Source organism: Magallana gigas, chromosome 6 (assembly GCF_963853765.1).
Source record: "Magallana gigas chromosome 6, xbMagGiga1.1, whole genome shotgun sequence".
NCBI classification, from domain to species: domain Eukaryota; kingdom Metazoa; phylum Mollusca; class Bivalvia; order Ostreida; family Ostreidae; genus Magallana; species Magallana gigas.
The window spans coordinates 29181819-29208277 of NC_088858.1; the positions used below are offsets into that span (position 1 = coordinate 29181819).

Consider the following 26459-nt stretch of genomic DNA (forward strand, 5'->3'; position numbering starts at 1 on the left):
CCGACTTTTTCCACTACTACTACCTAGGGGTATAAGACTGGGTTACTGAGACCTGTGGGTGCTAGACAATATATGCCTAGAGTTGCTTTTTGGCTGCCGTACGCTTGACATGACTGGCTGCCTACTTTCATGCATATCTATAACTAAATTTTCGGACGGAGTTTCCTGATAATTCGACCAAAGTGTATTCTGGTAAGTTTGTGTTGGACAGGTCTGGGTTATTAGCATTTGCATCCCCCCATGCAACTATGAACTTGTTCCCCAACCGCAGGGCTTTGACTGGTACTGATATTAGTAAAACTACCTTGGGCTACAACTCATTATGCCTCCATTCCTCTAGACTGGTCAGGTACAGTACCCGTGAGTCCAGAGGTTCTCGAATGAAAATTCATGAGACTTGTCAGAGATTTGTTTAGTTCCTGTGGAATTTTGAGCGGAAGTATGAGTGTTCGTATAATATTTTTTAAAAATACGTAGGTACTGATTGTTTTTTACATTGTATCTTACTTTGATATATGTTAAAACATAAAAATCTATTGAGATATTAGTCTTATTTTATCATCTAGCGGTTTATTAAACTTAACGATAATATCAAGGACAGAGTTATCGTTCGTGTTCAACTACTGCTGCGTGGAAAGACCAGATGAAAAAATAAATAAATCTTGTTTGTTCATTCAAATAAGCTATTTGCTCGAACGAGTTAGAATTTGTTCGGACGAATTAGGAACTGTTCGGACAAATAAGTTATTTGTTCGGACGAATTTCATTTAGCTATTTGTTCAGACGAATTAGCTATTTGTTCGTACGAATAAGATGTTTGCCCTGAATAAGTTAACTATTACAACAGAGAGAGAGAGAGAGAGAGAGAGAGAGAGAGAGAGAGAGAGAGAGAGAGAGAATTTAATAATATTGATACGCAGATGTGAAAATTCTAGATCTATTTACGAAATCATGCAATCATTTATTTCAATAGTGGTTTTATTTCAATATTGGTTGCAACATCAATAGTGAAACAGACTTAACCATTCTATGCAGAATGTTTCTTGAAAACTGCACGACAACCTATAGAAGTTTTTACACAAAACAAACAACTATACTTTTATTAAACAGCATGACATTCCATTACAAAAGCATAAAAAATGGCAACGTTTTATCAAGCAACATGATTTTTATATTTTCAACCACGTGTAAAGTGTACCAATAAACGTTAAGATTATATATTTGACTTCAAGTACCCAGATTCTAGGAAATAGACTATAACTATGAGGCTTGATTTTTACTGCGAAACTGAATAGGTCAAATAAAACCACGTGGTCAAAATTTAAATGGTAATAACATTCGCAGATAGGAAAAACAATAATGCCACTAACTTATTTTAAACAAACATTTGTCAAAAAGAGAAAAGAAAATCGCATATTAAAATGGTCCGAGAAATTTATCGGTCAGAGATAGAGGTTAGTGGGATTTTCCGGATATCATTGAGTCGTGGGGTTAGGATCAGTCTCGCCATATTTTCTCAGAAAGGGACAAAAGCATCATTCTATTTCAGAAGCTAATAGTCTAGGCTAGTTACAAAAATTAGATGGGAGTTGAATCCGCAAATGGTACATGTAGGTTAAAAGATGAAAATTTCTTGCAAATACAAAAACTATAGTCAATGTAGATTATGTTCGAATTGTTGGATCATTTATTATAATGCATTCAGACCATCACTTGCTTCAGATTCTATGGGCGACTTTCAGTTTTCACCAAAAAAATAAAAAATAAAAAATCCGAAATTAAAGTAAATCATTTAAAGTAAACGTTCATTAATTATTCAGTTGAACGCTAAAAATCAATAAAATTAACAAAAATAGACGCAACTGACGCTGTTTCAGACTTCTCTTCCCTCACATTTGGAACATACCAAATAAAACAAACATTCTCATAATATAGGGAAAAATACAGTCAAGGCATGTACATGTATCATCCAAATTGTACTATCTTTGGGTACAATTTGATACCGAAGACAACAAAGACCCTATAAAATCCTAGTACTGTCAGTGTAAATCAGGGGCTCTTCTTTGAGGAAGTTATACTCATGTCGCTTCTCTTTCATTTGGGCATACAGCGGCACAACAACATATCGTTAAACTCTCAGATCATGCCAGAAAATGACCTTGATTGTAATAAATCTACATGTAGTACTGAAAAAAGTCATTCAAAGAACTTTCGGATTCTTTGTCCCAGTCCTCATAAGATTAAACAATTTAGTTTTTATATTTTCATATCATATCATTTACTGATTCATAATACCCGGTGAGTCCTTATTTTAAAAAGAACTCAACGAAACTATAAGACTGTGCTTTATTATTGATTTTTATGGAAATGCTCAAAGGTTAATATGGCGTATTTGTTCATAAGAGTTTTGAAAATACATGTTTCAGGGTTTCATTGATTTATAAAGATCAAACATTCCCCTTCAAATATCATACTTGAAATCAATCATGGTGTTTCTTCTATTCAAATGTTAGAATCATTTTTTTTTTCAACGGTAAAATACCAACTACTTCAATAATTTCACCGAAAATTAGTCCCAAGATGATTTCATTTTTTATAGATTTCCAATAACGACAGATTAAAAGATTCGAGAGGACAGGACACAAAGAAATGTATTTAATCACAAACAAATACTGTAAGATTATGTACGACGTTCAAACTCTGTGAAAAGATTAATTCTGATATACAGGATACGCAATACTATGTGTATTAACTACGTTAAATTTCGGTCCAAGATAACCCACTTTGAATTTTTTTTTTTCAAAGTGCGTTATGAAGGTACACCAACATTTTATAGCATCGAGACCCTAACGCCCTTTGAAAAAATATGTATAAATCACAAATTCTTGAACTTAATTTCTAATTTGCTGATAGTATGATGATTTGTTGACACTAGACTAAAGTGAATCTCATTTATCGTCTTTATATAAGACGAGGTTGGGGTGGGAATAGGGGTTAACTAAAGATACGTCAATTACGGGCACAGCATTTAACTACGGGAAGAAGTCTTCTGTCCCTCATTTTCCCTTCCTAAACATATGATATTCAGCTACTTGGAGTAAACATTTAAGATCGGAAAAAGAAATATCAATGCTTTGTTGTGAATTGAGTACAGTGGTATTGAAAAAACGAGCTGACTAAACAATAATTTCTCCATTGGTATGTTAAAGACCTGTTTTCAAATTCTAATCAAATAAATCACTTTATTATTTTAAAAAAAGTTACATTGATAAACATAATATTATTAAAACTTAAAAATAAGCATTATGGTGTAGGGGTTTTTCTAGCAATGATCTTTTAAAAGATCATATTGTTTTTGATAAACATAATAAACGTATAATTTATTCTCTTCATGTTTGTTTATAAGCACATGCAATTGAAGCCAGTAGAAATATGTTATAAAATGATCTCCATTATCAATACATATAAATCAGTTTTGTTTCTGGCATAGCCCAATAGTCTAGATAAAAAGTAATTTTGCTGCATTCACAACAAAAGGCAAAATGCAGTTGCTAAGCGAAGCAATTTTTGTCAGATTTGAATAATTCAAATCTCTCGAGTTGTTCCTTATGTGTAAATTGTCAAATTACGTAAGCTTATGAGAAAAGAAAAATAACTCTAATCGAGAAACTGTTTATCAATTTAGCTGAGCATGCATTGAGTTCTTTTGAATAAGTCCCAAATTTAAAGCAATTTTTTTTCAAAGTGCGTTTTTTTTTCAAAGTGCGTTGCAACATATCATATATATACACATTATCATAGTAATCTTTTTATCTTTTTTTTTTTTATCAAACCTGTCCACATCTGCCAAATAATCTGCCATATTTCCCTACGAAAGCTTGAAGCTGTATTTATATACCACCCCTATACCAAGTTCATTTTTACTGTAAATGCATGCTGATACTTTGTCTTTATATGCTGTTACTTTAACATTACATGCTGATACTTCAATATTATATGCTGATACCTTAGCAATATGTGACGATACATCAACATTAAATGCTGGTACCTTAACATTACAGGATAATACTTGTTTTTAGAACAAATTTTACTTATGACATGGAACTTAATAAGAATCCGAATTCGAAAACTCAAACCCTGAGTAAATAACATCCTTAAGTACCTTATGAGTGTTCAGTTTTAAAGCAAGCTATTTTTTGCCATGAAACATCATTCGTAGCCAATTAATATATGATCCCCCCCCCCCCCCCCCCCGTATGTATTATCAATTATTATAGTTCTACTCGTTTTCATTCTATTGTAGAAAACTGGATGAACAAGATGCAAATGACCGTATTGACTTTTCATCTGATTGGTAAGTACATGTTTAAGAGTGTAATCAACGTGTCAGTATTTGGTAATTTTTACTGCTTTGTATAAGACAATACCACATCACTATTTACTTTTAAAGTATCTTTGTCTGTTATTTTCAGATTTTCAGATCTATTATCAGATTTCGATTTCATGGTTTTAAAAAATTGACAATTAAGACATGCTCTTAAATGGTCAGAATAATAGCATCATATGACTTTATTCCGCGTCATTTTACGGTGGTCTTTATTTACTAACTGATAAATCGATATGTGTTATTAGACGTACACTATTCGATTGCAAGCAGAGTTTACTTGATTAAAAAAAAAGTTTAAATGTCCATATTACTAATTGCATTCATAATATTTAAGAAAATAATAACAAAGAATAATTTTTACCTGTAATATGGTATTTAATTACTAGCCGGTGTATGACCGTGATTATCTTCATGGAAATTGATTACGTGATGGTAGTCCGTACATATTTTTACCCCTTTTAAAACCAAAAAATCATTCGTGTTAAAGATATGAAAATTATCTACATGTAACGTGTTAATAAGTACCGTATTTTGCAGTTGGATAATGTTTACATACTGCTTCATGTTAATATGAGAAAAAAAATTGATTGAGCAGATCAATTATGATCTTCAAATGAGTTTATAAAACAAACTTTGTTAAAAATATTCATTACCGTCTTCCTCGAAATAATTTAAAGTCTCCATGCTGTGCATCAATTTTCTTCTTCTCATGTGATTGGGAGAAAATTCATGATGTGAAAATGCACATTTATTTGATTGGTTGAATTGCCGTTCGGTGCAAAGGAGACAACTTTTTCGGATGATCTATCCTACATACAACTTTACAATTTTCATATCTTTCCAATCTTAAGTAACCTCGCTTTTACTTTTTAAGTCTATTCGTCATAAGATAGCAATTTAAATGTTCTGTAAACTTGTTTGTATCAACCAGTTTAGTTGTTTATCATTATAGCTCTGTAGCAACCTTTAATGATACGATATCCACTAATGATATAAAGTTGACAGAATGACACACATGTAGCAACCTCTAATGATACACCGTCCACTAATGATATAATGTTGCATTAGTGGTCAGGATGTTGACCACTAATGATATAATTTTATCATTAACGAACAACCTAACCGTCCGCTAATAATATAATTTCAGATTTATATCAATAGCGGTCAAAAATCCTAACCTCTAATGATATGGAAAAACAATTTGAAATAACTACTACCTTGACCACTAATGATACACATTCACACATTTTCAATTGCATTAGCGGATGGATTTGGAACCTTTAACTATATAATATGATATAATATAATATATAATCGAATTTTAAAATCGTACTTGAGTATACCTGCGCTCTATACTTACAAAGGAAAATTATCAAGGAAAAAATGACGATATTAACATTTGCAAACAAAATCTACTAAAGTGACTTCATAGATGGACAGGTCATGGACAATGGTGACTATTGTTGAGTCTAATATGTTAGACAACCTCTGTATAATGTTGGATACAGATTTGATTTTGATACGATACATAAGAATTGGTTAAAATGGGGGGGGGGGGGGCTATTTGATCACATGTATAGTCCTTTATTGTAATATACACCATTCTGACATTGCCCCTGACATTTTGCCTTTTTACTTGAAATGAAATAGTCGCATACAGACATAATACATACAATTTATGACTTCGTCTGTTTACTTCAAAATCCAAATTGATCATCATTTAACAAAAAGGAGTTGTGCTAGATATTTCTAGTTGAAAGAAATTTTAAAAAAAGCAAGCAATTTTATGATATTAAAAAATTATTGTAAAACTTTTAGCGGGATTTCATTAACATAAAAAAGGTCCAAATGATAAGACTATTTGCTATTGTGGTCTGTAGTATAACTGAATCGCTAATCTGTTGTTAAGTTGAATATGTGGATTTGTTAATTATAGATTAGAATAACAAAGAATATCAATTAAAGTTGGTTGAATTAAAACTAAATAAACAATAGTGATCAAGTCGGTGTAACAAAGAATATTGACCCGGTTTAAAAATTGACCCGGGTTTGATAAAATTATATCATTAGTGGGCAACATTCTGACCACTAATGCAACATTATATCATAAGTTGACGGTGTATCATTAGAGACTGCTACATACCACGTTTTCAGTCTAATGAAAAATTAAATGATTGAAGTCGGAAAAATCAACCTTTGAAATGCCAAATCACCCAAGTCGGCAAATATAGCGGACAGTATGAAAGAGTTAAAGTTTTAGAACTGAAACTTTTAAGTACATACATGTACAGTTAAACCGTGAAGAGCAAGTTACACTTCTGTTCAATGACAGTTCAAAACTCTGAAATCGGAGTCAATTTTCAACAGGGTCAATTTTCAACGCGTCGATGTCATAAGAGGTTTGAAAAATATTTCAAGCTGTTGAAAAATGACCCTGGGTATAAATTTCACGACTTTTGGTCTCAATTTTCAACGTTGAAAAATCCCCCCCCCCCCTTCCCCAGTCAAATTTCAATCCGGGTCAATATTCTTCGTTACACCGGCGAATGCGTCATAAATGTTCATAGCAATACTCCCTAAACACACCTACGAAAAAAGTGTCTGTTTAGTGTTTGTATCTGTATTGTACACATTATTTTTCTCTGTCAAGTCATCAGTAGCAGAGATCAGTAGCTAATTATTCAACATTTAATTACATTGTATATAGGTATTCTGGCAAGTTTAAGAAAAGATATCGTTAAGTTGAATTAATCAAATATTCACTGATCGCGACTTGTCTAATACAAATATGACAACTGTTCATTATTGTACTATCAGTTAATTATCATGACTTCTCAAAATAAAGTTGTAGCGATTTGCCGGAATTATTACATAAACGGCCGGTATTGGCTTGACCACCTTCGCAAACCGCGGCCAACATGAACATGAACGATCATATTGGAGAGAGTTATATATACGGACTGCGGACCGTGGCTTGAGACGATGCTGTTTGACGTATATTCTTTTTAGCTGTATCTACACAGTTGAATAAAAGGATACAGAATTCTTAGTCTTAATAACAAACTGTTGTAATCAGAAAATTTAAAAAAACAACAAAAATTTAAAAAAAAATCCATATCAGCATGAATATCGTACAATATCAGGAATTAAAATATGGAACTGAAAATTTTAATCAGACAGTCCAAAACCTGTAGTTGGTCAATTTTCAACGTGTGAGGTCATCAGAGATTAGAAAAAAACTTTAATAAGCTGTTGAAAAATGACCCAAGGTATAAATTTCACGACTTTTGGTCTCTGTTTTCAACGTTAGAAAAGCCCAACCCTCACCCCGAATCAATAATCAAAGTAGAAAAATGAAACCCGGGTCAATATTCTTAGACATGATCACTATTGTTTAAGTAGTTATATTATATTACATTATATTATATTATATTATATTATATTATATTATATTATATTATATTATATATCACATCATTAAAGGTTGCAAATCCATCCACTAATGCAATTGAAATTGTGTGCAAATGTATATCATTAGTGGTCAAGGTAGTACTTATTTCACATTGTTTTTCCATATCATTAGAGGTTAGGATTTTTGACCGCTAATGATATAAATCTGAAATTATATCATTAGCGGAGGGTTAGGTTGTTCGTTAATGATAAAATTATATCATTAGTGGTCAACATCCTGACCACTAATGCAACATTATATCATTAGTGGACGGTGTATCATTAGAGGTTGCTACACACGCATCATCCAGTAGATCAACTGATGCAATAACAATTTTATCATAAACGTCAACAATGCACTTCTTGCTTTGTGTTTTTATTTCATATTATTAGTTGATGTTAATTTTGGTAAGTTATATAACTTTAAAATTGCATCAATAATGGTTTGCTAAAAGGTACGTTAATGATTAAATAATATCGTTAATGGTTAAGATTCTGTCCACTAATGAAACTTTATGTCACTAGGAGATGTTGTATCACTAAAGGTTTCAACATAGGTTTGTACATAGGTACATCTACATACTCATAAAAATCACAGAATCGCGACTTTTTTATATCAATAATAGGAAAGGCGACAAAACAAGGCAATTCTACTTTTAAAAAGTTGTGAAACTTGAGCAATGTATCTGAAAATAATCTTTAAAGAGGTTTGACCCTTGCCCAGTCCGAATATTCTACACTTTAAGACACATTTATTTATATTTTACAATGCCAAATTAACACTTTTCAATTAACCTTGTACTAGCAGCTGAATATTAAGATTTGTTATAAGTCATGGTTCTTTTTAGCTTACATCTTTATAACCAATTATTTTAAATTAAAAGAAATGGAAAAGCAAAATAGAATCTGAATAATCTATCAGACACTTCCTTTTGCCAACATAAAAATAGACACAAGAACATGTACATGCACAATTTAGAATAGTACTATTTCATACGTAATTGTATCATTAATGTTGAAGTTCATCCTCTAGTGCAATAAATCATATCATAAAAAGGTAAACGATGTAGCTGTTTAACTTTTTTTTTCTTTTATCATTAGTGGACATGAAATCTGACCCTTAATGGTATAAGTTTGAAATTGTATCATAAGTGGACGGCTAGGTAGCTCGTTAATGATAAAATTACAAATGTATATCATCAATGGTCGGAAGTCTGATCACTAATGCAACTTTATATCATTAGTGGATATTTCATTATTTAGAATTTTAACCATATGTAACATACTAAGTCTTGTGAAAGTAATTCGCGGATCATGCTAAGAAAAACACGTCTTTTTGCCTGAATACTTTGCTCTTATTTTAAGTATCGAGGACCTATTCTAGATAGTTTTTATCTCTAATGTCAAAAGAAAGAAGCGAATTTGAAAATGATTTTAGTTTACAAAATTTTCTTTACTGTTAATGGTCAGCTGTTTCTGGATATCCCATTCATGGTTACCTCAGGTAAAAATTCGAGCTGAATTTTCCAACCACTTACAGGTGTGCGTTCATTGTAAGTATGTTATAAATGCGTGTTGCTATTTCATGAAAGAAGAAGAAACAAGAAAGAATCAACGAATGGAATGAACACAGCACAGTGTTTTGTTATTTTATTCAATTTCCGGAACTAAGAATAAGAGTGTTGTTATAGACTAGCCAGATGAACATATGTTTAATTGCTATAACAAATGTACAGTGACGGCTGTTATTTTCTTTACAAGAAAGTTAATCAAGATTTTTTTTGTTGCTTTTGTATTGTTAAGCCCACATTAGACAAACTTGACCAGCATTGTTGAACTTATCTTTGGCCAACGTTGACCCAACATTGAACCAATGTTGGTAATATGTACAATACGTTGACCTTTTAATGTGTTAATGTGGCATTAAAGGGATATTGGAATCAATATGCTTTACTGTACAATTCATGCGTCCAGCATGTACAGACCAAACACTGTTTACATTATTCTTATTAGAAGTAGTTGTATTTTTCAGCCAAATCCCTTCATATTTTATATTTTAAAAGCACAAAGATTTATGATGGATTTTAAATGATTTTAGTTTCCATTTCTCTTGCTGCTGATTATGCTACATCCAAAGACGACATCCGCACTTTTGATGGGTCAGCCGAAAACATCAGTGCTGTAGCCGGAACTACAGCAATATTGCCATGCTCTGTCGACCTGTCTAACTCAGATCCGTCAAAGGAGGTATGTTTTAAGATAACTGTCTTTACTGAATTGGTCTTAGAAGAAGAGATTGCATTTATGAGTGATTTCAAAATACTTAATTTAATCAGGTTCCAAGGGAAGTCATGTGATTGACATATGACCAACATACACTTCGAATGAGAATTCTCATTTGAGTTGATAAACATTAACTTAATTAAGTGGTTTATTCATTAAAAAATGGGTTTTTTTTTATTGTATTACTATATAAATATTTTGTTTAAGCAATATTTCATAATCTTGAACTCTTATAGCCCATGTTGCAATTTATAGGGGGTTATTTTATTTTCGACCCGTCTTGTAGTCATTCTGTCCGTTTCTTTTTTCATCTGTCCTTAGCTAAGAGCTCGTTCACTTTTTTGTATATCCATGTGTCTTATTCGTCTGTAAATATTTACATTTCCAAATTCTTTTCAAGAACAACTTTGCTAATTTTAATCAAATATGACAAAAAGTGACCTTGTTTAAAGGGAATTTAATTCTTAGACTGTTAAAATGATGGCCATATATTCTAAAAAAGGACGATGATTGAAATTTATGGAAGAAAGAACTTGGAAAGATACTGGCAAGTGCTGATAAGTACTTGATGATCCTATCATTTTTGCTGTGAAACTAAACCGAAAGGCTACCGGACCAGACAAAATGGCCGGTTTACAGTGGGTGCTAGATTACCAAGGTTTAATTATAATTAGGCAGTATACAAGGAAAAGATATATCTGTTCAATCTATTTATGTAATAAGCGAAAAATAAATGTTGTACTTTTTTAAAGCCAGTACAAGTTATAAGATTTAAATAAGATCAAACATTCTTTTTTCAAAATATCTAACCATAATATATCATGCTACACCTCAAACTGGTTGATTTAATAGTATTAGGAATTATTTTTTAACGTGTATTTGTTTTTGTTTATCTATTTCGAGACAAAAATAAAGGTGTTTTATTTTACGAGAAATACTGACAAGACCAACGCACAAATGTTTATGGTTGCAATGATGATTATACTAAAGTAAACAAGCGCCCCTTAAGATTTAAACACACCTTAACCGAAGGTTTGAGTGAGCTTTTTACATTTTGCTCTTCTTATCTAGAACCACGGGGCCAAATTGAACCAAACTTAATCAAAACATTATTGAAAAGGAATTCTAAACCCTTTTTATAAGGGAGATAACTATGAAACAGTGAAAACCGGCTGTGCGTCTTTAAAATATTTTTCTCAAAAACCACTGCACCAGAAATACCAATATTTACACCAAAGCTGATCTCTATAGTAAAGATTTTTTTCAAATTGTTAAAATTGTGATCCCCATACCAATACTGGGTAAAGGTTTACCTAGAACCTTATATAGGGAAAATGTTTTTTAAAAACTCTTTAAAAAACTACTATGCTACAATTAAGATTACAATGCAAGCAACTTTATATATTGTAGATTTTAAATTTTTAAAACCGTGACCTCCGGACCAATACTTGGACCCAGGGAGTGGTAAAAAGTTTATCAAAAAAAAAGAAACAGGGAAATGTTTTTATTCATTGTTCTTAAGAACTACAATGCTGCAATCTATGAGATTATTATGCAAGCATCCTTAAAAAGTGTATATTTCTAAATCCCCCTGTAGATTTTAAATTCTTAAAGCCATGACCCCGGATCAATTCTGGAGCCCTAAAGTTTGACACAAAAATAAATAGGGAAATGTTTTAAAACAGTTCTGCCTAAGAACTACAATGCTACTATTTGTGAGGTTTTTATGCAAGCATCCTATGTAAATTGTATATTCTTAGTTGTTAAAACCGTGGCCCTGGACCAATTCCGGGGCTCCAGGAGGGGTTCAAAGTTTAACATTGAGATATGTAAATGTTTTCACATTTTCTTCTCAACAACTATAATGGTGCAGTTTGTTAGATTACTACACAAGAAACCTCAGATAGTGCTGATTCTAAATTGTTAAAACTGTGACCCCCGCACCAATACTGGGGTCAAAAGAGGGGTATACAATTTACCATTAAAATATTGAGGGAAAATGTTAAATCCAATAAGAACTACAATGCTACAATCTGTGAGATTACTTTGGAAGCATTCTCAAGTAAATATAGATTTATAATTGTTTAAACCAGAAACCTGAACCAATACTGCGGTCCTAAGATGGGTTCAAAGTTTAACGTCGAAATGTGTAGGGAAAACTTTTTAAGAATCTTCTCAAGCAGTATAATGCTTAAGTTTGTGAATTTAATATGCAAGCATGCTCATATAGCGTAGATTATAAATTTTTAAAACCGGGAACCCCAGGACTAATACTAGGTCACCAACATAGGTTCAAAGTCATTCATATAAGTATATGGGAAATATGTTTAAAAATCTTCTTCTATAGTAATACAATACTACTTTTAATTATTTTACAATGTATTAGCATCCTAATTTCTTTGTATCATCATATCAAGGTCATAGTGAGTATTAGTGACCTTATGTCACTTTTTATAGGTCATTTTACAATTTTGTCAACTTTGATGCATAGAACAATAGGATTTGCCAGTAATGATTAGATCCTAGGATATGATGTCAAAAAAGTAAGCTTCTTTATATGTATTGTTTAGAGTATTTTCAAATATTGAAATATATGCGAGTTTTCAATACTTTTTAGGAGTTTCATATCTAAAAATTTCGAAATAGAACGGTACAAAGCTATAACTAGTATACATTTTGTATCAAATTGTTGCATTTATAGATAAAAATACGGATGATAAATACAAATCTACAGAAATTTTTTTTTAAACATTCAATTTGGCTAAATATAATTGATTGTGTATGGGAAATATGACGGCTGTAGATAAGTAATCATTGGTATATGTATGCGCTGTTACATAGGAATTCTTTATCTCAACATATAGCTCTTGTATCATCGACGTTCGATTTATGGAAATTGAATCAACTTGAGTGCTAGTGTAGTTAAAATATGATATTTTAATGTAAAAAAAAAAATCAACGAAGTTTTTAAAACATAAACGCACTCATGATCATTCATTTAAACAAGATTATGACAGGCTAATTACACAACACCAATGAAGCAAAGGCTTTATACATCTATCCAGTTTTCATACATTTCGTAAATCAGAGAGGTGTCCCTGCCTTCCTGTCTTTAGGCCGGTTTTATATGGGTAAATAAATTGAATTTAAATTCCACATGTTTTAGCTTACCTGAGTCGAATACTTAAAATCTGTCGGTCCGCCGTCGTTGTTGTCGTTGGCGTTGTTGTCGTAAACATTTAACATTCTCCTATTCTTTTCTAGAACCAGACGGCTTATTTCAATCAAACATAGCACAATCCATCCTTGGGGAACGGGTTTCAAATTTGTTCATATGCAGTGTCAAGTCACTTTAAAGATGAGATAATATAGAATTATTGAAAAATTGTCGGTATTTTTCCAAATTTCAGCCATTTTCCAGAAAATTTGTGACTAGCGTAGTAGCATTCTCAAGTATTTAAGACTCACGTTTGCTCAAATCATGATCACAGGGGGTAGGGTGGGGACACATGGAAAGATATAGAGAAAAATCTTTTAAAATCTTGTTTTCGAAGTCCTGTTGGCCAGAAAATATATATTTGTGTGGAAACATCTTAGGTTTCTTTAGAACAATTTGGCCAAGCTGTTGTGTACATGTAGAAGCATTCTGGGGCATTATGTAGGGTAGATTCAACTTTGTTCACATCATTATCTTTGTGATTGACTGGAGCTTACCACTACAATGGGGATTGAATTTTTACATAGGCGTTTAATAGGAGTTATTTGACAAAAAAATCTTCTCGAAAACAATTTGGCCAGAAAGTTTGTTCTTATCAAAATAAAAGGATCTTCATGACATTATTTCTACACTATGACCTCACTGTGGTAATAACCTATTCCACGCTTACTTTCAACATGATTTTAATTCTCGTTAACCTTATTTTTTAAGCTCAATATAGAACTTTAACTTTTGGGGCGAGAAATGTGTAATACCGCACATAGTCCTTTGAACATCAAAAAGAGCTCAAAATAGACTTATAATTAAGAAAATGTGAAACTATTTATAACAAGATACTTTACTAAGTTGTCTAGATATTTTGTATTTGATACGGCTTAAGCTTTTCAGATCAGTTATAACTATTGGTGTAAAGGTGAGTTACATGACCAGTGGGGTTCTTGTTTTAAGATAAAAAAAAAACGGCCAGTGTCTGATTTTTAGACGATGATGTTTTCTACATGTTAGAGTTTATATCGAAAAATTAAGAGAGAGCTGGCCAGGATGTTTTAATGTTAATTTTAAGGGGTACTGGTATTGAGAGTTTCACTGTACTGAGTTGGGAAATTGTAGTTGAGCTTTTTTTCTTTTCTTTTTATGCGATTAATTTCTCCAACATATGGCTACATGTCGATAATGTTTTAATTGACTTTATGAAATATTTTAAAATAATTTCATTAAAGATACTGTTTTTAATATACTAATTTTATTAGATTATTTTTTTATATTGGATTTGTATTTTCTGTGGTTTGTTGATTAAATGGTCGTCAATTTTTTTTTTTACATATTTTCTGTTGAAGGTATTATAGCGTGAGTGTGAAATTGATATATGCATTTTGGGGTCATTTTAGTTCTCATAATGCTTGCAGTTGAAGGAGAGTAACTATGTTATTTGTTATAACTAAACTACTTACCTCTATGATATGATCTCTTTGCTGAAACGGCTGTTAACGTTTCGTGGCTTATTATCTATTCAATATTCAAAGACATTTAGACCGAGATCGATGTTTTTGTTTTTACATAAATTAGTAACATTCTTTGTTACCGGCTTTGCATCATTGGTTACCTCTCATCTCGAATATATATATTTTTACTTCAGACATGATGACTAACATTAATTGCATTTTTTTCAGATAACATGGATGAGTCCGAAACACATACTTATATCTATTGGTGAAAAACGTATCATAGACGATACTCGAATGTCCATCATACGACCTAGAATTCCTGACTGGAACCTTCAGATCCGAGAATTAGAATTCTACGACAGGGGAATGTACATCTGTTCCTTAAATACGAAACCAATGAGTAAAAAGAATGTTTATTTGGAAGTTTATGGTTAGTATTTGAATTAACTTCCATTAAAGGACGACAGACCCGAATCACTGATTTTCATGAAAATCTTAAATAAGTTAGAGTTATAAAAGTTTTATCAAAATCAATTAAAAAAATAACATAAAGGTATGAATTCGATTTTTAGTAGGGACCATTTTAAAATGTCTTTATAACTTCTTTATTTCCATTGAACATAATGAGGAAAAGCGTTCTTGTAGGAGAAAAAAATCATTTAAAAACGATTCTGCAATAGATTTTCTACCCAAATAGAAATATGATACTCATAAGATGACTTTGAGTTAACATTATTAAAATAAAGACATTATAAAGAAGACTATGCCGCTGACGTCGTTTTTACGCGGTCGCGTGACAAAGTATGGTTTGGCGTTATTATTCAATTTTTTTATAAGAAGTACTATGGAAACTCTAAGAAAAGGGTTATGTACATCATTTCGAGGTTGGTATAGGAAACAAAAAAAAAACTAGCAGAATGTACTAGAGAAATTTGTGCTATAAGAGAAAAATGTGCTATAAAAAATTTCTGGTCTCACAGGAAATGATTAAAAAAACGAAATTTTAAACATTTTTTTAAAATCAAAACTTGCATCACATTATTGTATTTAATTTGTAGATTTAAAATATGTAGGTTGCACGAAAAAAAAAAACGTCAACCTCCGGTTATAAGAGAAAAAAATGGATAATTTACTTGTTGATTTTTCCCATAAATATTACTCCTTTGTAAAGTAGTTTAAATGATTTTTTAATGTGTTTAACGGACTGTAAATATCTACCAATTCGTCAAATCTCACTTCCGGTTGCGTGATATCGATATTCTGTTCTCAGTAGAAGAATTTTTACGAGCAAGGTCTCAGAAACTGCATATAATAAGACACCAAGCTTATATAAGTTAATGACTTTGAGTTGTATGCATGCCCGTTTTGGTTAAAAGTGCATTGTCACGATATTTTTCCGACTTCAATGTTTACATTGCTTGAGTAAGGCTTTTGAAAGGCAACCAAAAGGTTTGTGTCATTTGTTAAGATAATAGCGAGTTAAAAAGCTTACAATTCTTTGCAATGTAAACAAAGCTTTAATTTGTTAACATATTGAATGTTGAAGTGAAATTCCAGTTTAAGACCTAACATAACCGTGTTCAACCTTAGAAACTGTTTCTTGATGCTTAAAATGAATCCATCTTAAAAAGATGGACAAATCAGCTGGAAAAAAGGTTGTTTACCGGCATGTTGAATCTATGTAAACAGCTTTATTTACATAACAATGAGTTGTGGGTCCTGTATCTTGCTTTTAACTCCGCAACTGCCCCTTAATTAAAAATGCATTCATTAAGCATTGTAAACAATAAAAACTTGACTAAAATCGTGACCATGTCCCTTTAAAGAGATTCAACAAAAAGTGATAAGAAATTGAATTTTTTATTTTCTTTTTTTTTTAATTTAAAACTTTTACCACATTATTGCTTTTGTTATGGGGTTTTGATATATGTGGGCCATGACGGAAGAAAAAAACGGTTATATATGTAAGAAAAAAATGGGTAATGGTTGTTGTACTTTCCCATAAATATTGCTTATAGAGAAAGTATTTGACATTATATTTATCCGGTAAATTTCACGATGATTTAATTTTTGCCTTTTTGCGATTTCTATTAAATACGCAAAAATTTATCCTGTTTCATTTTCTATACGATATACTTGTAACAATAATCTCTATCCATGTTGTGTACATTTTGAATAAAACTCTAAATATCATTAAATATTGACCTTACAGAACAGCATGTCTCCCTGAAAGATCCTGTTACAGGCTATGGTACTCACGTATCCGTAAAACCTGTGAAACTTTTGTTGCACTTGCCCAGCCAATCTGAGTGTTGATAATTTTTAAACAAAAAACTTAAATTGATAAAAGCCATGCAACGTCAATGACTGTCACCTCAACAATCACAAAGAACCTGTTTATGTACGTAGAAAAAGCTTTCAAATCAGTTAGTTTGGCTAAAAAAAGTATATTTAATTGCAGTAAAACCCACTATTTCCCACGAAACAAACAACGTTAAGAGGAATTTGAAAGAGGGAGAAACAGCTAATCTTACCTGCAATGCCACTGGCTACCCCGAGCCTACAATAACTTGGTATAGAGAAAAAGAAGGTAAGAGATATGGAAAGGAAAATCAAAATTATTTATGAATTTAACATTGATTAAAGGTGCTATTTTCAAACAAATGTAATTTTAGAATACCTGAGCCAAATGCTCAAGTGAGCTTTTCTGATCACCTATTGTCCGTTGTCTGCCGTCCGCAAGTTTGAAAACTAATTTACATTTTCGACTTTTCTCACATGCTAATATCAAACAATCTTGGATTAAAGCATCCTTAAATGAAGGGGAGTTAAGCTTAATAAAATTAAAGACAGGGGATATATGTTTTTGAAATTTGACCAAAAAAGCTGAAGAATAAATAAAAAGAAAATCTATAAAAAAATCTTCCATAAACCATGTGGATAAAAACAGCCAAAACATTTGTAAAGCATCCTCAGGTAGTGAAGACTCAAGATTGTATAAATCATGCCCCCAGAAAAAATATGGGACAACAATGGTGATTGAATTTTTGTTCATGCAGGAAAAAAGAGGTTAAAAATCTCTGCCCAAACTTGCACAAAAAGAAGGATGCTAACAATTTGCGTAAAGTTGTTACACAAGTGTTTCTTAATACGACTTGAGAAAGTCGATATTACGTGTAATACATCGTACAATATGCATATAAATGTATAATGTATAAGCTCATCTAAATTCGTCAAAAAGCCTTATTATTTAATTCCAAAGTACAGCTGCAGATATATAAATTATGATGTTTTGATTCAAAACTCCTTTATTTTCTTCTTGTGTCCAGTTACATACTGTTACATGTATTGTTTAAAAGGCCGACCGTGTACGATCCGATGAAGACCATTTTTTGTATTTTACATTTTGGAATGCAATTTTTTTTTTATCAACATGTGCACCATAGAAGTATAATCTTAATTTTGATGTCTTTCTCGATGGTTCGCCTTATCAAATTAAATCAACAATCATCTAAAGTGTGTGTACATCAATAACTTTTGCCTACAAAATTCTTGATTGAAAGTTTTTTTGATTAAATATTTGCGTACTAAATCTGAGTGTTGGAACACGTAGTGTATATTCATGTTTGTTCAAATCATTAATGTTATCTCCAGTGGTAGGGTGGGGCCACAATGGGTGTCAAATTTCTATGTAAGAATTTGTTAGGAAAAATCTATAAAAACCTTCTTCTCTCAAAAATCATTTACCAGAAAAAGTTACAACTAGCCCCCTCCCCGGATGTCAACGACTAAAATTTTAAAATATTATTTATCATTTTTCCTTACGCTCCAGATTTTGGGCTACGAATGTTAATATTAGTGACATTTATCTTTCTCGACATTTTACTCCGTAGGTTACATTTTTTCCATCGGTGTCCCTGTCGAATTTTTGAAGCGGCTCATAATTGATTTCTTTGATTTACATAGACAGACGTGCTTGAGACCAATTTGTGCTTTTTCTAGCCAATTATTTATTGAATTAAAATGTTTGTATAATAAAAAATATAAGCAAATCAATAATTATCTCAAGGGATTTGCTTTTATAATCATTAATCTTTGATTATTGATTCAGCATGGAAAATTACCTACCGTGTAACAGATCACATTTGATTTGTCTGAGATGATATAAAGCTCATTTATGTGTAAGCGTCACAGAAAATAAGGGAAAGACAGGATATCTACCCGATATTTAAATAAAAAATACTTTTCAATTTATTTTAAATAGAATACATTTAGTATATCTTATCAGAAGTTTATAAATGCTGTTTAATTTAAGATAAGATGAATGTTGCAGTAGCATTTTTTGATTTGAAAAGGACCACAGTTTCAATTAATTCATCCAGTACTAATGACCACTGCTTGACGAAAGCTTTCAATTAACGACTGACCAACCGAGTAAAATAGACACCCCACTTTGAAACCTATGTGGAATCATCCCCAACTAGTTTGGAATCAAGTTTGTTTAAATGATGATCCCTGAGAGAAGGGTCACAATAGGGGTCGGGGCAATTTTTTTTAGCAGGAATATACAGGGTGAAATACCGGTGAATTTGGCTGATAAGTTGAAACCTATGTGGAAGCGCTCTCAGGTACCGTATTAACATGTTTGTTCAAATCATTATCCCTTTGGGTAAGGTGGGGGTCACAGTGGTAATTTTTTTACTTAGGAATATATTGAAGAAAACCACAAAAAAACTTCACTTTTTTTGGACTTAATGTAAAAAAAGATGTGCTAAACATATTTTTTTTAAAATCTGTAAGATTGTACAGATATTTAGTATTTGATTTATTAAAGCTGGATCAGAGTAATGTCAGTTTGGTATTGTTGTAGGTGAGCGATGTGGCCCGTTGGCCTTTGGTTATGCTCTAATCACCTATACTATGGTAATTAATCAATGCGCATTTGAAAAAAAATCGTTTTCTCTTAGCAATAGGACGGCAAGGACCATACTTATTGGTACACAACATCACCCGTTATTGCAGTGGAACTTACACATGTCATGCATTCAATGGAGTAGGCCCAGCTGTTTCCAGAGTGTTTTCAATCAACGTACATTGTATGTATTAATGAACTATTTTATAATATCACCTTATTTTGTTTGTTCGATAAATTGTTTACAATGTTTACAAAAAACGGACATTATATTTAAGTACTAAATGCTACCGGTATATATACCCTTCTTAATTAATCTTTTAAAAAATGAAAACTTTGTGTTCATATTTTTATATATCATTTAATATGTTATATTATTTATTTAATACAATATTATTTCAAGGCTATTGATATTTACCTCTTTTAGACAAAAGCCTCTGTATGAATATATGGAAAAATATTGATTTCTTCTTTACTAAACAATAGTTCATGACCAATACTATCATACTTACAGATTTATCAAGGATATGGTTGGCTTTTTATTGACCACTCAGCCTCTTTAACTATTATTAACTTTCATATGACATGTCGGACTTTTCTGTTCGTGAAATAGTGACGACATTTTAAACAATTTTACGCCAACTGTGAACGATTATCGTGGTTGGTTGATAAATTTATTTTTCATGCAAATAAGAAGAATCATTCTGACGTCATTCTGATTATCATTTCGTTTCCACGAGTGCTCGCAACATGGATTTGATATACTTTTTAAACCCGCTCTATTAATGATTTGGTATAATTGAAAAGAAACCTTGTAAAGAAAGCTTGACACATATGTAGTTTTTAGAGCTAGGGGAAATTTTGAATTGTGATATATTGCGATATTTTGAAATGTATTGCGTTATATATTGCAACATTTTATCTTAATCAAAATTTGTTTTTTTTAAATGTTGACAGACTGTCATTGAAATATTTATAAACATTATTCATTCGCACTATAGGTCTGTATAAAATAAAAGAATACACATTTATGTTGTAATTTATAAACTGTTTGAATTTTTTAAAAAAAAATGAAAAATAAGATGATTAGGTATATTAGGTAAAATGCATTTAAGGCAGTCCACTGATCTGGTGGTTAAAAAAAATAAATAATGTGCAACAATTAATTTAATAATTATTACAGTTTCTATGTTAAATGAATGGTTTGACAATGTGTCAACCTGCAGGGACACATAATTGCAACTGCAATAAGGCCTAATTGAAATTTTTTATTGAGAAAATCAGCATGCAAAATTGTTTTGGCTTTAGGGAAGCTCTTTGAACAGTCACAATATTAAAACCCCCGACTTTCCTAATAATTACAAATGCATCAGCCAATTTTAATTCAAATCATACATGTAATTAAGGAATCTCGAGCCCGTAACGATATACCGAGCCCGATCAATGAAACCGATATACCGGTATTAAAAAAATGTATCACGATACGATATTTTGTCCGAAAATACCAGAATACCGATATTATTAATTGTGGAGCCCTAATATTTATAGCCTAAGTATTTTAAGCTAAGCATCAAATTCAAGATGGCCATCTTAGTTACCACTTTGTTATAGATATGAAACCTATTTATTTAGTGATATCTTATTCATCCTGTAAGTTATTATAATGAATTTTAATATTTAAAAATAGGCGTTTACTGACCAACCCAGTCAGAAAAAAATTAATTCGAATTTATATTCATTACTTTTAAATGTGTTTGATTTAAACTGTATAATTTGCAGAAGTTTATAATTTGTAGCTTAATGAAAAAACACGAACAATTTTTTCTTTTAAAATTCTAAAACGGCGAATACACCTTTTAAGTTGGAGGTAGTTCGTTCTGATTACCGATTACTTGGGAGGCTAGGGTATGCCCCGAGAAGAATACTCTCCGCCTAAATAAGGCATTAATTAATGTATATTTCGGGATATAGTTTGTGTGGCAATTTACACCGATTATCAATACAGATTTTTCTTCTGTTGGAAAAATGCCGTATTTGTATATAGTTTCAGGTCAATATTTGGATATTATTATTTAAGAAAGAAATACTATAAATGAATATTTAAAGGTAAAAAGGTAGGGGTTTAAAGTCTTCTTCGCAAAGTAAATTGCCTCGCACGACTTCTACATATAACCTATCTATTTATATTCAACCCCTAAACCCAACAACACCTATCAATTAAATTTAAAGATATAGTTTCATCTTCTTATAGATCTCATTTAAATATAAAATGATTGTGTTGACAATGTGCTTGGATATATAAATTCTTTATAGACAGAATAAGTGGTAATTATCTGATTAGCTTCTAAAAGGACAAATACGGCTTTGTTATTAATGTCTCAATTTTTTGTTTGTTTAAAAACATCAAACAAATCATTAAAAAAAACAACGAAACAGTAAACAACAATTTACGACATTAAATATAACAACTAAACTTATCACGTCTTTTTAGTGAAAGAAAATCATAAAATGTAATTTTTTTAAAGAACAAGTCATAAAAAGAAAAATAGTTTATCTATAAAAAGTTAACAGTAAATGAAATAAATGCCAACTTAAATTGAGGTGGTTTATTTACAAAAAGGATCAAACTAGGTTTAGGGCGAACAATTACTGGGCGAACGACACTTGGAGCAATCGGACCTAATGGGACACAGACCACAATTATTTTTCCTTTTTATTCCCTAAAACTCCCATCGACTCAAATCAATTCAAATACAGCATACCTATATATAAAATAATACTAGTCCAACAACATATCCAAACTACAGGAAAATTAATCAGGAGGGGACTGAGATATGGCCCCTATAATAACCCCTTTCATGAAAAATCATCTTTGTGTAAACATTAGCCTCTTTACACCCCCCTTCTATTGTGCCTTAAAAGGTATTTTTCTGATTTGTTTCCTGTCTGTAATTTTTTTTTCAAACCTTTGATCCATGTCCTAAAAGGAACTAAATTTGCCCATTTAGCATCCCTGGGAATAGTTTAAATAATACATACATTTTGAGAATGAAACTACTTGCTTGGTCGATGAGCATGGGGTAAAAATAGTGGTTTGTGACTCTATCAATGAGCATGTGGTAAAAATAGTGGTATTTGACCCTAAGGGGAACGGACCCAGGCGAACGAACTTTGATACCGCTCAAAATATATATCACGACACAATAAATACCACACTATTTATTTTTTAAATTATGAGGGTTATACAGTAACTGACCTTTAACTCGACGAAAGATCAAACAACATATAGATCACCCCCCTCCCCTTGCCCTAATCTTGATTTTTTTCAATTCTTGTGCTTCAACTCTTTGTTCTGTTACTCTAAAATGATTTAACGTACGATAAAGTGGAAGTAATGACAAGTATGTACTCGAATATCAACTCTTGTGTTGGAAAACGGTAATTTAAAACGCCCATACTGAGCTGGGCTCATTTGCATAACAGCGATTACTGCGCGGGCATCACTAAAGTTTTATATACAAGCATATACGTCAGATTTAATCATAGAGATAATTTTAGAACCATATTTTAACAAGACCTTGGACTTTTGGTTGGTCGTAACTATCTATTTTTTGCGTCAAAACAAGTAAAAATAGACGCGGTTTTAAGCGAAATATGCATCGATTGCGTAGTCTTAACTCAAAAGCCAGACAAATCTTGTTGATTTCAAAGAGCCATGGCTGGGTGGCCAGCAATAAAATAGACAGGCCTATGTCACATTGCTGTTTGATACATCTACCCAAAGTCCAAGCTCTTGTTAAAATGGTTCTATTAGTCATTAAAAATGATCTTGGTTATGGAGAAACATGCTTGATATGTTTTATACAATTTAATGATTGCAAAAATATTGTATCCTTAGTATATGAAATGTGTCAAAAGATTTTTCTTGAATCTATATATTCTTGTGTGGATTATGGACCGATTTCAATTAACAAAAATAAAACTATGATTTTCTCTTAATTAAAATACGTTGGAAACAAATTTTATTATAAATTACCTCTAATTTACGAAGTCAAACTGTCATGATTCATATCACTACATTTTGAATCTAGAAAGTTTTATTTGAAATAGAAACTTTGGAATTCTTTTGTGATTAATTATTCAGTGTGATATCAACTTTCACTTTTTTGAATTATATTTACATTGTAGTTCAACCTGAAGTGCAAGTGCTCAATAAGGAACAAAAGCAAGACTTAAGAAAAGAAACCATTATTCAGTGCGAAATTTCAGCATCACCACAGGCTATTGTGAACTGGAGAAAAGGAGATCATATATTCACAGCGAACAGCTACCAAAGAATTACTCCAGAGATTTACGAAAAGAACATTTACGTAACTGTCCTTCGTCTTAGAATTCAAAACCTTACTTGGAGTGATTTTGGAGAGTACATATGCGAAGCAAGTAATCGTTTAGGCAAAGACCAGGAAATGATGCAACTCATTCGTAAGTTAACAGTTAATATTTAGAGATTAATTACTCTATGCTTCACATAAATACAATTATACTATTTTCGATGTTTCTTTCAGATGACCTATAATTTTATTAATTTTTAAACCGCACTATATATCTCTCTTCAATTCATTTATCACATTTTCGTTTTATTATTCTCTAATCTTCATGTTTTTCAACCATTTATGCAATAAACATTTTATTATACCAAACAACATATGATACCTGAAATAAAAAATACCTCGAGTTTTAACACTTTTTCGACTTTTCTAAAACTTTAATGTCGTGAATGCTTAATTTTCTACTGTATTTTCTCTCAAATCATTAATAGATAAATTGCTTGTCTGATATAAAGATAATTAAAGTATTAAATATTTTAGATTTATAATATTTGTCTTCGTCGCATGCCCATATCAAAGGATTTATATAGCGTAAGCATACTATGCCGAAATAGAACACGGCAATTGTTTTCAACGAAAATCTTTCAAGCGCCGACAGCGGGATTCGAACTCACGACGCTAAAACCTTTCAAGCTTGAAGCCCAGCGCATTACCGCTACGCTAAATTAGCCGTTATAAAAACTAACAGTATTTATATATATAAAACGTAGATATACACGACTGACATCAAGCAATTAAAATTAATCATTTTTCCAAAAACACTTCATTATTGACGGTAATTTTAAAGTTCAAGTTTCTTATAAACTTTTGAACAAATTGATAGAACATTTTTCAAAGAAATTCTACATGAGAATCACAAAAACGCTTTTTTAAATGACGCTGGATAAAGAATGTACAAGAAAAAAAATTCAATGAGATTTCGTCTGCTAGACATTCTCGGTAAGGCCAAACGTCTCTCATTTCTTGAAAAGAACATAAACATTTGTTGAATTTTTTTTGTACAACAACTTGTTGATTAACTAAATAATCAAATCAATTGATTTATTTGAAAAAAAACCCAAAAGCTTGCTTTTCCAGTGATAATTTATAGGGACTTGTCAACACTCGAACGTCATGGCTACTTAAATATAGCAAAGCACGTCAGTATATTCAACAGTCGGCATAATAATAACAATAGTGTTGTGTTGTGCATGTACTATGCCTAAATAGTAGGCAGGGTTTGATACATAGTGCACTCGCCTCCGGCTCGTGCACTGAGTATCAAACCGTGACTACTATTTAGGCATAGTACATGCACAACACAACACTATTATATAAATGTATTTGTTCTGTTAAATGACTCGTTGGAGAATATTTTCTAGTTAAAAAACACAACCAAGCAATGCATTTACATTGTATATCAAGTTCATAAATGTTATTTAAAAACATTTATGCGAGTTATGCTCAGTGAAATATTAAAAGATTTACGAGTCACCTTTTCATGTTTTAAGATAAACTATTTACTGAGTATGCTAATACGAATAGAAGTACCTGTTTATACAAAGCATTTCTGTTGTGTCTGCCTCGTCCTCTATGCTACACTTTGACTCTCGCTCAAAGGTGGACAGAACCTATTCTACTAGGTGCATACGATTCTGACACAATCTCTGATGAAAAGAATCTGGTTTGAAGTAAAACTACAGCCAAAACATCGCCACATTTTGATTCTGGCATCGGATACCTCAATTACCCAAAATAATCTGTTTAAGGATTAAATCAGAGATATACTTTTTGCCAGTATCTGTATATATATGATATGGTGCATCAATAACATTTATTTTAGATTTTTCACATTTGTGACAAGTTTGCTATTATTGGCATCACCAGTGCTCATTTGTTTCCCCCCTTCTCCAAATAGCGAAGCATTTCTGCATGGATGACTAAATCTTCAAGCAGTGCAAACATCTCTAATGACTCTAAAGCCTCTGTCAACAATGAAAATGTCATCTTCACCCAGCCAACCCTGATGTCCTCTGCATTCGTTTTAATAATATGTTTAAGAATTCAGGCATCGAACGAACACAAAATCGAGTAATTTTTATTTTCATCAATCTATCTGTGTGTTTAATTTTATTTAGGTTTAAGGAAATAGATACACATATTTAAGCATTTCTGTAAAAAAAAAATGGTTGATTTAGCCTCATCGCGTCCAATTTTAGCTCATATAAAAGCGTCCTTGATGTTTTTCGGAATATTTTCGGGGCAGAAATGTACATACAAATGTGTATTGAATTACTGAGAAAAAATTGGCTTTAAACTGTTTTTAAAAAATCACTGACGAAAATATGTCGAGAACAATATTGAAATAGAAGAAAAAAACAATATATTTTTTTAGACC

At 31.5% G+C, this 26459-nt stretch overlaps 1 protein-coding gene across 1 annotated transcript in view; it reads left to right on the forward strand.

The window, feature by feature from the left end:
- The window catches only part of LOC105329299 (limbic system-associated membrane protein), a 43002-nt gene that overhangs the window by 11542 nt on the left and 5001 nt on the right, over window positions 1-26459 (forward strand). Inside the window, exons 2-7 of the mRNA XM_066088863.1 lie at window positions 4304-4354; window positions 9936-10084; window positions 15008-15212; window positions 17244-17372; window positions 19750-19878; window positions 23883-24176. Of these exons, the coding sequence (XP_065944935.1) occupies window positions 4312-4354; window positions 9936-10084; window positions 15008-15212; window positions 17244-17372; window positions 19750-19878; window positions 23883-24176 (949 nt within the window). The 5' untranslated portion in view covers window positions 4304-4311. The remainder of the gene's footprint in view (window positions 1-4303; window positions 4355-9935; window positions 10085-15007; window positions 15213-17243; window positions 17373-19749; window positions 19879-23882; window positions 24177-26459) is intronic.